Source organism: Myripristis murdjan, chromosome 14 (genome assembly GCF_902150065.1).
Source record: "Myripristis murdjan chromosome 14, fMyrMur1.1, whole genome shotgun sequence".
NCBI classification, from domain to species: domain Eukaryota; kingdom Metazoa; phylum Chordata; class Actinopteri; order Holocentriformes; family Holocentridae; genus Myripristis; species Myripristis murdjan.
The window spans coordinates 14128825-14146235 of record NC_043993.1 but is presented as its reverse complement, the minus strand read 5'-3'; the positions used below and the strand labels follow the sequence as shown (position 1 = coordinate 14146235).

Here is a 17411-nt window from a genome sequence, read left to right as displayed (position 1 = left end):
TTTTATGTTTGTTTTAAATAGTCTAAGCAGCACTTTTGCCTTTGAAAGAATATTTGATGATTCCATACATTGTTATCAAATCTCTAAATGAAAAAAAAAAAAAAAAAAATTACAGAGGACACTGGAAGTGGTAATACATGTAGATAGACTGAAATACTGAAATAGTTGTGAGGAATTATTACAAGGTGGACCTAAGTTCAATATTAACTTTTTTTTTTTTGACCCAGCTGGATGGTGGGTTAGTACACACTGTATACAAGACATGTGGCAGCCTGTGGCAGTTGCTACTGTCCTTAAAATACACTCTCAGGTTTATTAATACTCCCACAAGCCCTTTGCGTACAGGCAGAGAAAGCTGGTGCACAGAGGGAAAGCACAAACATAAAGAGGGGAGTGTAAATATTTGCTCTACAAATCTCAAGAAATATAGAGACATAAGTCAAAAGAAGGTTTATTGAGGTAAGTTTAATTTTCAAATCGGTTTCCCAGTGGTTGATTTCTGTCTGACTTGTTAATTTGTGAATTCCTAATGGAGAATAAATTAACTGGCTTAGTAACTAATTAACCTTAGCAACTGAGCTTATAGCATATATTTTCTTTTCTGTGTGTATTTATATGAACTATATGATATTCCTACATGGGCCACACTTGCTTTGGATAGTCCCCTATAGATGTAAAACAGAATATCTGTTGATCTGTAGGTTAAATATCTAAAATAAAATTGCCATATATAATAATCATATAATTTATGACTGTTGACATTCTGCTGACCTTTTGTTGATATTTAACTTGTAGATCAATTAAGTACATCTACATCTTAGTAAATTAGGAAAATTGAACAAAAATGATGTTGTGAAAAGTGTCTGTGTCTGATTAAAACAGATTTGCTTTGAAGTACCTATCTTGAGAAAACTATTAACTGAAGAAAATTTGGTAAAAAAAATTACCCAGAATAGCAGTTTGGCCTTCTAATTTGGTATTTTAAATGAATGAATGAATGAATGAATGGATGTATGAATGAATTAAAAATTTGTTTAAAATGTGTAGCGAGGGTCTGATTAAAGTGGTTAATTAGGCACTTGTTTTTAACAATGAGAGATACAATAAAGATGAAAAGATGACATGCTAACTACAGACTTTATTAGACATTTTTATATACAGACAGCTTGCAAGTCTTTTTGATTATGCTATATTCAAATGCCTTTGTTCTGAAGTACTGCTGAGGAAAGTGTAATTTACAATAAATAAATAAAATGCAGTTAGTTCTTAATGTATTACTTCCATTGAGTATGAATAAATTGCTCTGGTGAAACTAAATATTTGCTCACTAAATAGTATATTTTATGACATTTGGTCACAACCAAATGTCTCAAATAAAACCTTGAGAAGCATGAATCCCTGACAGTCCCCCAACCGCACTTTGATAACAACTGCATTAGCCACCCTTTAAACTGAATATGTAACTTTTTGTGGCTGTCTTTTTTTTTTTTTTTTTTTTTTTTAAATTCATTTTTCCACTGAGATTAATTAACTGAAGTGAGGAGATGCAGGAGCAGGACAGTGCATGGTGTCTTCCTCCAGCTGTCATGCAGAGTATAGGACAGAAGAGGGCAGAATGAGATCATTCCTATAGGCCAGTGGTTTTCAATATTCATCCATGTCTCTGAGGTTTAATGCCACTTGTTTTTCTGAATGGGCATGTATGTTTGTGGTGACCATACACTCAAAAAAATCTCTTGGGTTAAACAAACAATTAAAGTAAATAAATAAAATAAAATAAAATAAAATAATATAACCCACACCACTGGCTCCCAATAGGACAGTACTCAAGCTGGGTTGACTTGACCCTACCGTTGTGTTTTATCATCAAATTCACATTGCTGAGTTTATTATTTGACTCATGTATTGAGTGGAAACTATACTGGGATTACATACAGTATATCCTGTATCGGGGCACCCTGCTATCCTAGTAGAGCATGTAGAATGTAAAAAGGCTGTGACCTTACTGCAGCATCATCTGCCATTCCTGTTTCTGCTGTCACTATCAAATAAAGAAGAAGTGCCAAAAAGGATCAAATGGATTGGGGAACAACAGACAACATTCCAAGGGAAAAGCTACAGTATTTCATACAAAGTGGGTCTTTATTGCGCGACACACTCATTGCAGTATCTGTTATCACTCACTAATATAGTCACATGATATTAGCAACCTGTGTCCTGCATGTCTGTCATCTTCAGGCTGAGAGATCAAGACAGTATGGATGAATCCAGAACCTTGACCAACTCAGATCTAGAGCTGTACCAGAGCAAGTTTGATCCCAAGACCTATCTGGGCTACTGTTACCAGTTCTCTGAATCACCGGAGCAGAAAGACAACAGACGTTTTGTGACATTCGTGCTGTGTCAGCTGAGCCAGACCTTCTCATCAGGTAGTGCCATCAGACTGTATTTCATCTGAGGGTGAAAGGAAAGCTATATTCACTTAGTTTAAAGTGCTAATGTGGTATCGATAAGTCAAAAAACACTTACCTACTTCATACATAGTTACTGGAACAAGAGACTTTTTTACCCTATTTACATCACCAATGCAAACAAACAGCCTACACTGTATCTATATATCTATCAAATACTGAGAGCCTGTGGGAGAGCTCTGTTAATCAGTTTAATTAGAGCTGAAATGTGTTCCAAAAGCTCAAATAAACTTATTATGACTTTGTCATCCAACAATTGCCATCTGATGTTTATTTATTTTCTTTACCTACCTTTATGGATTCAGGTAAATACAAGGGCAAGAGGCTGATTGAAGTTGGGACAGGTCCTACCATCCACAGTCTGATCAGCGCCTGTGAGCACTTTGAGGAGATCGTGGTGTCTGATTATACAGACAGCAACAGAAGGGAGTTAGAGAAGTGGATAAGAGCTGAGGAGGGCTGCTTCAACTGGGATGCCCATATTCAGTTTGTCTGTGACCTGGAGGGGAGAAGGTATTGCATGAAAACATGCTTCCATAATGCAACACAATTCAATATCCACCAAAATTTTTATTTTAAATTTCTCATTTCTTACTTAATCCATCCCAAATTAAGTTCTCTGTCTTCTGCAGCAGGACTCCGGCAGTCGTCACAGAGACTCTCCGCCAGAGGATCAAGCACGTCCTAAAATGTGACGTCAGCCTGGAGAATCCATTCCAGCCAGTAACAGTAGAGCCTGCAGACTGCATCATATCATCTCTCTGTCTGGAGGCTGCCTGTAAAGACCGGGAGGCCTACAGGCATTCACTTGGAGCCATGGTGGGTTTGCTGCGGCCTGGAGGAGTCCTGGTGCTGGTTGGAGATCTTAATGAGACTTTCTATACTGTGGGGGATCAGAAGTTCCTCACTGTGAACCTGAGCCAAGACTTTATTGAGAAAACACTCTGTGAGTTGGGCCTGTCTGTACAGCAATTCATCAAGCAGCAGGCTCAAGACAGAGAGGTCAACCTGAAATGTGATTATGAAGCATCTTTCTACCTGGTTGCTCATAAAAATTGAACTATGTATGCCATGTTCCACTTTTAATTTATTTTTTCTCAGATTAAATCCAGTATCAGAGTTGTTGGATCTGGGCATTATGCAAGCTATGGTATTGACAGAAATTCTGGGGCCCCTGAACGCATGTGACACTGGCAAGAAAGCATTCTTACTGAGACATACTGTGAATGCCTGTCATGTTTTCCCCCACAGTTGCCAGCAAAAAATGACATTAAACCTACCATCCCTAAAGGTGCCTAGAAGAATTCTACAAACTCAAGACAGTACCATTAATGACTCAAAGTTTCCGTCCATATCTTTACCCAAGATGGAAATAAAATTGGCTTGAATGAACTGTTGCCTCTACACAGCATCATCTCTCCTCAGATCATGATCATTATCTCAGAGTTATTATTATAATTGGGTCAGAATTCCATGATAATCATCTCAACATTATGAGTCCTTGGCTCACAGGGGTTTCACTGTTGCAATTTAGGATGTGGGATACTTCCACCTGCCACCCATGGCAGCAAGTCCTCCAACCCATATGACCACAAAGGTCATTCTTTCCAACCCGCAGAGCAGGATCATCCCTGATATTTTGGGGGAGCTTGGTTGCGGACCTGTGAATCGCATGTTTGCTTCAAAAAACTTGGAGTGATTCAAACAAGTCTGGCATTGCCCAATTTCTTGGTTGCAATGGGCCAATTAGCACTGTTGTAGGGCAGAACAAACACCATTGACATAATCAAGCTGTGCCAGAGACAGAGACATCATAGCATAATAGCTGACATTGGTTAACACAAGAAAATGGGTGATTATCAGGACTTGACATTAACGTTTTGGCTAGTGGTTTTCCAAAGTCACTCACCACTCAGCATGGAAATAAAATTCTATTTTAACAAGAAACCTTTATATCTATGCACCCTCAGTAAACTACATGTGTGCATGTGTGTGTGTGTGTGTGTGTGTGTGTGTGTGTGTGTGTTTATGTTAGACTGGTTTATGCCAGTAACAAATGACATGCCTGTTGCCTTGTCAGTTCTATAAATCTGGCAATCACTGCACTAACCTTTTTTTTTTTTTTTTTTACCTATAGCCACTTCCATCTTTCAATGAACTGCCTGTTCTTCTTCTTCATCTCCTCTTGGTCTTCATTTGGTCCAAGATCAGACTTTCGTCGATTGTTTTGCCTGTTATTTTCCCCTCACATCTGTAATATGCCACCACATTTGGCCTTTTTTTGATTGTCAAGAGTGAAGTTGGAACTGTCCTTGAACCTGGGATTAACCAGAATCTGTGACCTTCAGGGACTGCCTTTGTTTTCCTTTTCCACTGCATGGAGAACTGACTGTGAAGAGTAGCAGATGATCCATAAATCCCTCTGGACCTTTTTTTGGTCTTGCAGACTAGAATCGCCCACAAGTTTATGACATCATGACATGCAAATGAGCAATAGAAAACTGACCATGCAATGTCCTGCATTGAAAAATTAATTAATTAATTAATTAAAAGATAAATGCCAGCCCAGCAAGATGCTGCTCTGGGCAGCTGCTCATGTCACAATACCTAAATTCACCTCTGAGATAACAGGTTTGAGAATAACAGATCAGAAGTATGAAATTGATATTTAACTAATTAGGAATGTAACATTGTCTTTAGTAACTTTGTCTTGATATGTTCAAATGTAGGGCGGCACGGTGGTGCAGTGGTTAGCACTGTTGCCTCACAGTGAGAAGGTCCTGGGTTCGATTCCCACCCAAGGTCCTTTCTGTGTGGAGTTTGCATGTTCTCCCCGTGTCTGCGTGGGTTTCCTCCGGGCACTCTGGTTTCCTCCCACCGTCCAAAGACATGCAGGTTAGGTGAATTGGAGAAGCTAAATTGCCCCTAGGTGTGATTGTGTGTGTGGATGTCAGTGTTTGTCTGTCTGCCCTGTGATGGACTGTTTCCTTGCCTTTGCCCTATGAGCGTTATGATAGGCTCCAGCGACCCTAGTGAGGATAAGCGGTTTAGAAGATGAATGAATGTTCAAATGTGAAAGCTGCTGTGTCCTTGCCAAATTCACCCACTGAAACTGGTTTTAAATAATGAGTATGGTTGAGCTGGACAATGTAGGTCAGTTTTCATCTTGTTATGTATCATGGATTAAATAAGATGAAGAGAATCAAAGTCTTATTATATTTGTTGAATATAGTATCTTGGGGTAGGGGTGTGGTGCTATAATGTACATTTTGAAGTCAGTATTACCTGTATGTGATGGTGTAGAAAATGTAGAAATGCATGGCATTCATTTTGATGTAGCATATTATGGAGAATGGAGCAGGGGCCGAAGGTAGAGGGTTACGATGCTCATGTCCCAACTCTGGAACACGTATGCTTTGATGCCATCCCTGGCCTCTGACACTTTTTACAGTGTTTTTCTCCTCTGAGCAGTGAATGCCTCCATTTATGGCATTTCTGAGAGGGGATAATGGGTTTTTTTTCTGTCGATGGGAATTGGCGAAAGTTAACTTTATCAGCTAGCCGTGGTGGAAGCTTTTTTTTTTTTTTTTTTTTTTTTTTTTTTACAGTTAGCTTAGCTCTGTTGGTTTCCATGACAAGCCGTTGTTAGAGGCTAGGCTAACAACAGGCAAGCCACGGAAACGAATGCCCTGGAACAGAGCCAGAATAAGCCTCACTTCACTATATCCAAATGATTTTCATTGGCTTTTCAGCAATACGAAGCTCTTGCAATTGCCCCCTTTCACCAACAAACTGACTTGGCATAAACAACAAAAAAGTATCAATAGTCACCAACATTTTTGTTGATGCCTAAAACTGCTTACACTAATTTGCAGTAGTGCTATAAACTGGCCAAAGCAGCTACCATAAGCCTTTTTTTTTTTTTTTTTTTTGTAGAATGGCGAAGGCATGAGTTACTTAACTTAGACTTGTTCTCTTCAGCCTCTCCCTTTCTAACATAGGGGTCAAGGGGTCAGCGCACACAGGGCAAAGGCAGTGGACAGGCCGCCAGTCCATCGCAGGGCCATCAAATTTCAAGTTGAAATTAAAGCTGCAAGCAGCGTTGGACGGGCCCTCGCCCCCCCGTGCACGTCGGGGACGGCGCGCGTGTCGAAGCGCAGACAATTCGTCCGTTTGTTCCAGTTTTAAGGGTATTTTTCGGTGCTTTTATTGTGAAAGAGTTTTGGGCTTTTATTTTGAAAGGCCGCGGAAGTCCTAGTGTGTGACCGACAGGACTACTGGCAGCTTCTGCATGATCACACCAAAATGCAGGCACACACACTCACTCACTCACTCACACAAACACACACACACACACATACGCACGTGCGCACACACGCACGTGCGCACACACGCACGTGCGCACACACGCACACACACACACACACACACACACACACACACACACACACACACACACACACACACACACACACACACACGACGCCAACAAAAACCCACTGGTAGTACATTCGCTGCTGGTGCCCCTCTGGCCACTAGCAGCGCCCCTCCAGCAGATGGCGCCCTTAGCATGTCCTAGTGTGTGACTGACTTGAGTAGTGGCAGCTGTGGCATGATCACACCAAAATGCAGGCAGACAGAGAAATCCTCATTCAATCCAGTGGAGAAATCCAGAAAACCCACCCCTGTTTGAGGCGTCACAGCTCGGTCACTGTTTGAGTTACAGACTTGATTAAAAGCTTAAATGAGTCACGAGACTTGGATCTATAAATCTCCCATTTACATGTTTTTGCTATCTTTTACCGTTTTTGAGTTATGGCAGTTTTAGTTTGAGAGTGTTTTCTGCTCCCTCTGAGCTCTTACAATGGGTGTGTATTGCGCATTCCTGAGGCAGCTAGAGTGAGTCACATGTCCAGGCAGAGTGCAGAGCAGAGCACACCAGAGTCAAAAACGCTTGAAAACTCTTCACAGCTCCCACAAACTTGGTCCAATCCACATCAAAACTACATATTTTTGTAGGAATTTTTGTCCTCTTTCCATCTGCATAGTTTCCAAAGCTGTCAGACTTTTACTTTAGACTCCAGGGGCTTAATTAGTGCCAAAAGTCAGCCTCTTCACACCAAACTCCATGGGAAAAAATGAGGTTTTGGCTCTGGCCCCTCCGACTTGGAGGGCTTATAAAATCCAAACGATTCGAATTAATAACAAGTTTTTAGCAACTTTTGTTCAGCACTGTGTCCTCTGTCATCTATTAAATTTTCAAGCCGCTGACATTTACGCCCTGGGAGGAGAAAGATTTTGTTCCAAGCGGAATTTTGGGCGAGAACGTGAACATTCCAACGCAAATTGCGGACTTCCTGTTGGTTTTAGGTCGGGGGTGTCAGCGCGTGATTTGTCGGGCTTGATGAGACCTACATTTCGGCGTTGGTTTGGTGTTTTTATCACATTCCTGTGGGCCGCAGCGGCTGCCTTTGTGTGCCTAGGTGGCGCTACCGAGCCCATTTTTGCACCTTGGGGGTCCGTTTGTCCATTTTATCAAATTTTTCGCCAGACCTGGCCTGCGTGCCGAATTTGGTGAGTTTTTGAGCATGTTTAGGGGGTCAAATTAAGGCCTAATGACACGAGATAATAATAAGAAGAAAAAAAAACGAAGCAAAAACAATAGGGCTTCGCACTGTTCCAGTGCTCGGGCCCTAAAAATATTGTTCACACATTTATTTTCACTCATCCATGTTCCTGTATCTTGTGAAAATGTCCTCCTTATATTTCCTCTTAAACTGAGTTATGCTTTTGCTTTGTTTTAGAGACTTAGACTTAGACTTAGACTTAGACTTCTTTTATTGTCATTGCACAAAAAAACACAGCAGTGAGATTTTGGCAACGAAATGTCGTTGCTTGGCTTCCGGATTACAGCAGAGATGGAATTGTGGGACCGTTTAGGTATATATAAATATAAATATTATACATAAATATAGTCTATATAACTGGTATGATATGGTCTATATAACTAGTGCTAAAAAACAGGAGCTAAATAGTAATGAGTGCAATTTAGAATAGCTAGATAAAACAGAATGTACAACAACAGACTAAACAGTGTAAACAACTGAATAACCAGTATAAATAATAATGAGTGCAATTGAGAATAACTAGATAAAACAGAATGTAAACAACGGACTGAGCAGCGTAAACAACTGAATAACCAGTGTAAATAATAACGAGTGCAATAAGAACAGAATGTAAACAACAGAAAAAGAAAACAACTGACTAAACAGTGTTAACAGTGGAAGATTGCACAGAAATGTATTGTCCATACGTAGCTGCTGGGCGGGCGGGGAGGGGGTTATTGCACAAATAGGAGGTAATTAATTCTCCTCATCCCAGGGGTGTTTCCCGGACTGGGCTACACACCCTGGGCCTGAAGAAACCATACCTCCATAAAGGGATATTGCACAGAAATGTATTGTCCATACGTAGCTGCTGGGCGGGGCGGGCGGCGGAGGGGGGGTGGGGGTGGGGGGGGGTTATTGCACAAATAGGAGGTAATTAATTCTCCTCATCCCAGGGGTGTTTCCCGGACTGGGCTACACACCCTGGGCCTGAAGAAACCATACCTCCATAAAGGGATATTGCACAGAAATGTATTGTCCGTACGTAGCTGCTGGGCGGGCGGGCGGCGGAGGGGGGGTGGGGGGGGGTTATTGCACAAATAGGAGGTAATTAATTCTCCTCATCCCAGGGGTGTTTCCCGGACTGGGCTACACACCCTGGGCCTGAAGAAACCATACCTCCGTAAAGATATATTGCACAGAAATGTATTGTCCATATGACAAGTTATTTGGCATTGAGCAGTCTGATGGCCAGGGGGAAGTAACTGTTTCTGAGTCTGGCTGTTCTGCAGCGGATGCTGCGGAACCTTCTGCAGCAACCTTTTAGCCCTTCACTTAAGCTGTTCCACAATTTTACACAATAAATTAAGATACAGAAGCTCTTTTTCATTGTGCTTATACTTCTTACTTTTAAGTTGCTGTGTCCCCTTAGGTTATAGTCGCCCTCTCTTTTAGAAAACATTTTCTGTATGGGTCCCAGTAAAAGCTTATTACTTGCTTTAAACATTATTTGTGCAGTTTTTAGTTCTACAGATCATGTAGTTTAATAATTTTTGACGGTAAAAAAAGATGATTAGTGTGCTCATAAAAACTGTCATTATGGATGATTCTGATGGCTCGTTTTTGAAGTATGCACAGCGGATATAAAGAGGTTCTGTATGTGTTTCCCCATATTTCTGAACAGTAAGTTTTTTTTCCTCTTAGTAGCTCCAGATTCAAAATGCCTCTTAGAAGCCATCTCTCTCCTCACCTGCAGCAGTGTCGGTGCATCTGACCACTGATTGATCAGATGCAGATTGCTGTCAATCATTGCAGAGATGAGTGCAGTGAGGTGTCAGATTACAGGTCTCTTTTTTCTCTCCTCCTGGCTTGGGCTGACTTGGTTCTCTAGTCTCACGGGCATTGCGCGCGTGCCGCGCACATCACCCGCATCGCGCACATACTGCGTGTGCCCGCGGGCAAAATGAGGCCCCCCACGGATCATGAGGCCCTACGCAGCTGCGTGTTCTGCATGTAGGGAGGGGCAGCCCTGGTAGGAGTAGTGAGTTATAGAGAATATGGAGTGATTTATTGTTCAGGATATGTTTTGCTTTGGCAAGGACTGAAATACTTCTGGATAGTTTTGTTTGTACATGTCTAATGTGAGGTTTCCAGAAAATTCTGTCATCAATTATTACATTAAGGAATTTATTTTCATGTACCTTTTCCAAAGATACACCTAATATCTCCACCTGTATATGACCATTTCTGTTGTAATTTCCAAATATCATGATTTCTGTCTTGCTCAAATTCATTGTTAACTTGTTATTATCAAACCATTTTTTTTTATTTTTTTGATTTCTGGGGTGATTAAGGACAGAAGTTGTAGGTTCTCACCAGGAGCCAAAATGTTTGTGTCATCTGCGAACAGAACAAATTTTAAACCATTGGATATTTTACAGATGCCATTTATATATATATTAAATAATACTGGTCCTAGCACTGACCCCTGGGGGACACCACTCAATGTACTGATAATCAGATTCGTTTTCTCCGATCTTTACAAATTGTTGCCTGCTCTTCAGGTAATTCCTCACCCAATTCAATGCAACCCCCCGAATCCCATAGCATTCCATCTTCACGATTAGTAATTCATGGTTCAGTGTGTCAAAAGCTTTTTTCAAATCTATGAATACCCCAATGGCTATTTTCTTAATGTCTATGGAATTGGTAATTTCTTCCATGAGTTCGGTTAAGGCTAGTGAAGTTGACCGGTTTGGTCTGAATCCATATTGACTATAAGTGAGTAATTTGTGTTTATCTATCATTAAATAGCTTTTCTAGGATTTTGAAGAATTGTGGGAGTAGTGAGATAGGCCTGTAATTTGTAAAGAGGTGGTTGTTGCCAGTTTTGTACATTGGTATGATCTTTGCTGTTTTCATTTTTTTTTTTTTAAGGAAATTGTCCAACTTGGAATGATAGGTTGCAGATATGAGTTAGTGGTTTACAAATACCCTCAAATACCCATTTTACTGTTTTCATGTCAATGTCATCACAATCAGTGGATTGCGGATTTTGAAGACATTCAAAATCCGCAATCCACTGTCTTGGGTGTGTGTGATTTGTGATTGTTGTTATGGCGAGGTTTGCATATGTGGATGGTGATTATGAATCTCTGGGTGTAGCTGGCATTGCTGGGTGTCAGTTATGGGCCTCTGGGTGGATTCGGAGTACTGGTGCGAGGATGAATGACCAGCTTGTCGTGGCGTAGATACTCAACATCACCCCTTTCTCTCGTGGCTTTCAGCTCCGGCATCAGCTCCTTCCTCTTTCTCCTAACGGCATCCGTGAAGTCTTCGTTAATGTAGATTTTGGTTCCTTTGAGTGACTTGGTGCGTTGCAAGATGGTTGATTTGTCCTTGTATCTGAGTAATTTCGCTACAATCGGCCTTGGTCTGTCGCCTCCTGGTTTCCCTGTGTGGTGAGCTCTTTCCATCTCGACCTTCTGTTGTAGGAGTAGTTGTAGGAGTAGCGCATATCAAATCAGATGTGTGATATGCATGTGTAAACAGAATAATTCAAAGAACTTGTAATTGACTTTTTTTCTTGTCTTTGTGTGTGTAATCAACTTGTGAATTTTTGTAGTGATATCTGAAAGTAAAATTTTGAACCCCTTAGTTAGATCGCACACTGTCCGATCTACATGCTATTCACAAGTCTGTTTACCCGACTATGTTTCATCCCTTCACGTCAGCAACATAAACTTTAAAGAAAGAAAGAAATGTGAAATAGCGATAAGAACAAAGGTTATGGTTAGGGTCAGAATGGTTTGCAGAGCCGTGTTCATATGATAAATGAAAAGGAGAAAAAGCATAAAGCCCAAAACGGCTAAACGTTCACCCCGCTCCATGTTTGCTGTTTGTTGTTTTTCCGGGTCAGGAGGAAAGGAAGGAGTTCCCTCCCTGTTTGTCCAATCGAGGAGCGTCCCTTTCAACCACATGACGTTGTTGATAAAGTTCACTTCGCTTTGCTTCCGAAAATCAGAGTGTAAATGCAGAACCGAAACTAATGATAAATCAACAATGTTACAATTTTGAGCCCCCCAGAACCGAGTCCTCTTGGTCTGGTATGAAAGCAACCTTAAGTTTTGTTTAAAAAAATTAGGCGCACCAAGCTAATCTTGTCTGTAGCACACCAATTTTAGTAAATGTGCTGGCTACAGTAACACAGGACTGGTAATGTTTGATATCCACTGCATCCTCCTTGAGGAGCTGCTTTGCTTGGTTGTTACACCACTTTTTATGAGCCAATCAAGGATCAGTATTTTAAAGTAATATTTGCTTAATGCTGTACATGTATCACCAGGGGTGATAGTTTTCATGCTGATTTGTGTGAAAGTGTTTGTGTGCAGTAAAAACATGTGCACCGACCTGCACATATGGATTTTGCAAATTAAGGCAATTCAAACTGCATTACATAATAAAGATACAGTAAAATTAACAATTCTGAAAGGCAAATTAAGAAATAAAAATTTTTCAAATATTGTCTAATTCTGCTAGAGTAGTTGCAGCACTAAGTTACTGCTGCAGCTCAGATGTGAGAACTAAATTGGTCTGACATTGAGAAAGAAAGGAAGCTGGAGGACGGGGACGAGCCTCAGGACATCAATAATCACACAGGTCGACATGTCCAACCAGCTCACACAAAGTAAGCTTGGCCTGGCTACGTTAATGTTTCACAGTAGGGGAGACTGGGGTAAGTTGAGCCAAAGGGTAAGTTGAGCCACCCCCTGTTGCTAGGAAACGGTAAAAAATATTGATCATGTGACCAAATATTTAGGAGGAAGGCATCATTTCATGGAGTCTGTGAAGGTAAGAACCACATGGGTAAAGTTGTTAGACATTTATTTCCAAAAAAAAACATTTTTTACTCTTGAAAGTGAATTTAGTCTATCATAAGTTTCATGAGAATTGTGTTAAAACCAAAATAGATCATTTTAAATTTGTTTTATACATCAATTGTGGTATCTATGAGCTACAACATGAGGTCATAAATCTAGCATAAAAGTGCACCATTTTAGCTGTGGGGACTAAAAAAGTCAAAATGGTAGCTCTGGGGTAAGTTGAGCCATTTGGCCAGGGGTAAGTTGAGCCACCAGCTCAGGCCGTTTTGACCCCTTAAGCATTTATGAGGGTTAAATATTAAATCTCTAAAACTCCCCAAACCTCACAGTGTTGGTGGTACAGCAAGGAGGTCTGAGCAATTTGTATTCCCCTGCAACCTCGACAGGTGGAATATTATGAAGATCCAATGAATCTCAGTTTTGTGGTGGCCAATGTGTTACGTTCATATGTTCATAACTGACCTTACTGTCAGCAAGGACACCAAGAAGCTAGTGTTCTAGTGTTTTCTTTCCAAAAACACAGTTGTTAATGTTCTCTTCCCAAGCGCACTTTAAGGCATGTTAAAACAGTTGTTTATTGTACCTGTTGAACTGTGTTTAATACATAAAAATACACATGAATGTGAAGAAGTGACTGGGAGAAGGTGACGGAGGGGTTGGATGGAGGTGGGGAGGAGGGTGTGGGGTGAGTAGGGATACGGCTCAACTTACCCCATACACGGGGTAAGTTGAGACCACTTTTTTTGGACATGCTATATTATGGAAACAGTTATGTTTACACTCATTCTGTTTGTTTGAAGAGATGCACAACATCCTGAAATATATGCAGATATATTAGTTAGCGACAAAACTATGATTGCCTTGATGTAGTGATCCTAAATATGAAAAATGGCTCATCTTACCCCAGTCTCCCCTACAAGCCTCAGCTCAACCTCTTGTAGAACTGCACTGAACTTCTGCGTTGCTTACTTTTTTGAAATGTTACTAAAGACCTTTATATACAAATAAAGGCAATAGCAGGATGCAAAAGGGCAAACACTGCTAGCATTAGGCCACCCACTACATCATGCAAGCACCATAATGGGTCCTCACTGACTGTGGTTGCGAGACACTGACACAGGGGCGAAAATCCCATTTCATTATTGGGGGAAACAAACAGCAAAATTTCAGAGAGTAATTCCCGGAGGGAACATGAAAAAATTGCTGTCTGGCACGACTGTACCACCCTCTTATACTTAATGCTGTACATGTATCACCAAGAATGATAGAATTTGAATATTGTGATCAACACAATGTGCCTCTCAGTCTGACGGAAAGTTACTGAGCTGCTGCTCTGCCAAAAGCAGGATGCGGACCAAACCACTTTGAGGCATGGGGGCAGGGGTTCATAACTTTTTAACACTTAAAAACACACTGTTTTACATTTATAATTAGCACCGCTTGCATTGTGCTTTCATTGAATAACACTATATTATTCATAATTTAAACAACTTTATGGATGGAGGGGTCTTGTCCCCCCTAACCCCCCCGGGATTTCCACCTATGCACTGACACACACAAACACATATCACATTACAGTATCTATGATGAGTCACTAAAACACTAGCACTCACTCACTAATATAGTCACATGATATTAGCAACCTGTGTCCTGCATGTCTGTCATCTTCAGGCTGAGAGATCAAGACAGTATGGATGAATCCAGAACCTTGACCAACTCAGATCAGGAGCTGTACCAGAGCAAGTTTGATCCCAAGACCTATCTTGACAATTTTTACCAGTTGTCGGACGCACCAGAGCAGAAAGATATCAGACGTTTTGTGACTTTTGTGCTGTGTCAGCTGAGCCAGACCTTCTCAACAGGTACACACACTAAACCTTCCTCAATAAATTTGATCAAGTTGCTGTTTATCTAAGTGTGAATTAGAAGCTAAGTCACTTTAAATTTGAAGGGTTAGTGGGCAAACTGGAAAGTTAAGAAGACTCTCACACATTGCACATAATTACTCTTTTACTTAGTTTTAAAACATGGCCAATGTAAGCAAACATCTGCAAAACTGAATTATAGATTTCAAGCACTGTAGGTCTATTTATCAAGAGTCAGAATTATCAATTTGAATTGATGGCCACCTGTTGTGTTTCAACTGGTGGCATACACTTATTCATCTTGCCTGATATTGAAATTATAGGACATGAATTCAAACTTTGTCCTCTAACAGCTGACACCTGATGTTTACTTTTTATTTATTTATTTCATGACTTGTTTGGATTCAGGCAAATACAGGGGCAAGAGGCTGATTGAGGTTGGGACAGGGCCTAACATCCACACTCTGATCAGCGCCTGTGAGCACTTTGAGGAGATCGTGGTGTCTGATTATACAGACAGCAACAGAAGGGAGTTAGAGAAGTGGATAAGAGCTGAGGAGGGCTGCTTCAACTGGGATGCCCATATTCAGTTTGTCTGTGACCTGGAGGGGAGAAGGTATTGCATAAAAACATGATTCCATAATGCAACACAATTCAATATCCACCAAAATTTTTATTTTAAATTTCTCATTTCTTACTTAATCCATCCCAAATTAAGTTCTCTGTCTTCTCCTGCAGGACTCCGGCAGTCGTTAAAGAGACTCTCCGCCAGAAGATCAAAAACGTCTTAAAATGTGACACCAACCTGGAGAATCCGTTCCAGCCGGTAACAGTAGAGCCTGCAGACTGCATCATATCATCTCTTTGTCTGGAGGCTGCCTGTAAAGACCAGGAGGCCTACAGGCATTCACTGGGAGCCATGGTGGGTTTGCTGCGGCCTGGAGGAGTCCTGGTGATGATTGGAGATCTTAATGAGACTTTCTATATAGTGGGGGAAGAGAGGTTCCCTGTGCTCAGTCTAAGCCAAGATTTTATTAAGAAAACACTCTGTGAGTTGGGCCTGTCCATACAGCACTTCATCCTGCAGAAGGATGAGGGCACAGAGCTCAAGAGCAAGTGTAATTATGAGGCATATTTCTACCTCACTGCTCTTAAAGACTGAACAAGACCATATGCAGTCTATGCCACCCACTACTTTTAAGTCCTTATAATCAAATTTGAAAAAAAAAACAATACTGTAATTTGTTACTCCTAGTTGTGTAACAGTTCAGATTTATAAACCAGTGATTACAATTATACTTAGATCAATACATTTTCTTTCTCTAAGTTAAAGCTTTACCTCCAGTTAAACCAAAGAACTGGCCTAACATATTTCACAGTCAGTGGGTCTGTACTAAACTATTTGTTAGAGCTCTTTTTTCCCCAAACATAAAAAACACAGTGTGTTTTTATGTTTCTACTGATGCTGCTGTAACATAATCATTTCCCAGTTTGGGATCAATAAAGTAAATCTATCAATCTATCTGTCTAACCTGGGATTATCATTTCTTCATGCTTGTTTGTATCAGAGGTCAGTTATGCAGGTTTTCTCCCTGGCTGAAGTTATATTAAGTTACTCCAACATACCCCCAGGGGTATGTTGGAGTACTGGGATGTGAGATGTTCATTCAAAAAAATATCAGTAATTCCTTAAGTATTTAGCCTATGCTATAACAAGTTCAATAAAAATGTAAATACAAGTTTGATAAGCTGTATTTTATATTCAGTTTTCCCTCTGGGTTTCCTGAGGGCGTCAACTGTGTGTTTGTGGTTTAAATTGAGCAAAGACGTTTGTTCACTATGACCGGGAAGCCAGACAAGCCAAAACTCCAGAAAATGGATTTGTGGTTGAAATGTAGCAGCCATACAGCAGAAACCAAGGAGCAAGAAGAGAAAAAGAAGCAAAAACAGAGCCGACAAAATATCCAGTATCAGGTTGTTGTTCCACACACTGATGGAGCTGTCTTTCGTATGAGGGATGTTGATACCCAATGGCACATCTTAAAATGGTAGTCCAGGTTCTTACCCACACAGTGGTATTTGCTGTTTGATACTGTAGGTGATCAAATCTGAGCTGTGATAGGACATGATAGGTCTGGGTCAACCAAAATAGGATCTATTACACATGCAGGAACCATTGCATGGATAACAATCTTATCTATCACTTTAAATACAAATGAATGCCATGCTTACAGGATATTTTACGTCTAATGAACATAGGATACAGGCCACACTACCAGAAAGACTTATATCTGTATTCAACATCAGTATGAAGTTGGTACAAGACATTACAGTTTTGTTTCCCAATACCACAACTAAAATCCCACAAAATACCAACATCTAATATTTGTAGATGGATGTAGCACTCTGACATTTGGTAGATCATGTCAGGTTCACAGAAGTAGTTCTACTTAGTTGCTCTACATTTTCAAAGCAACATTAATTAAACATAAAAAAAAATACCCTTTGCTTAAAATTAATTCCAGCAACCACAACAAGTGTTAAAATAAGGGAGACAATACTGTGGTTTAGAACTGTAAGTAATTA

At 40.5% G+C, this 17411-nt stretch overlaps 2 protein-coding genes across 3 annotated transcripts; both read left to right on the top strand.

The window, feature by feature from the left end:
- Positions 1-2204: 2204 nt before the first annotated feature.
- LOC115371856 (nicotinamide N-methyltransferase-like) lies at positions 2205-16243 on the top strand. 2 transcript variants are annotated; one of them, XM_030069427.1, is made up of 4 exons: positions 2205-2288; positions 14682-14822; positions 15234-15441; positions 15564-16243. In XM_030069427.1, exons 1-4 carry the CDS (start codon positions 2222-2224, stop codon positions 15985-15987), a joined length of 840 nt encoding a protein of 279 aa, XP_029925287.1. In that variant the 5' UTR covers positions 2205-2221; the 3' UTR covers positions 15988-16243. The 2 variants fall into 2 exon arrangements, with proteins under 2 accessions (XP_029925287.1, XP_029925286.1); XM_030069426.1 differs by lacking the exon at positions 2205-2288 and having other exon boundaries at positions 14598-14822.
- LOC115371178 (nicotinamide N-methyltransferase-like) lies at positions 2294-3530 on the top strand (the record flags this gene model as incomplete). The annotated part of the gene is made up of 3 exons (XM_030068357.1): positions 2294-2429; positions 2777-2984; positions 3107-3530. Coding segments are annotated over 3 exons (768 nt in total), but the record flags the coding sequence as incomplete, so codon positions are not given.
- Positions 16244-17411: the final 1168 nt, after the last annotated feature.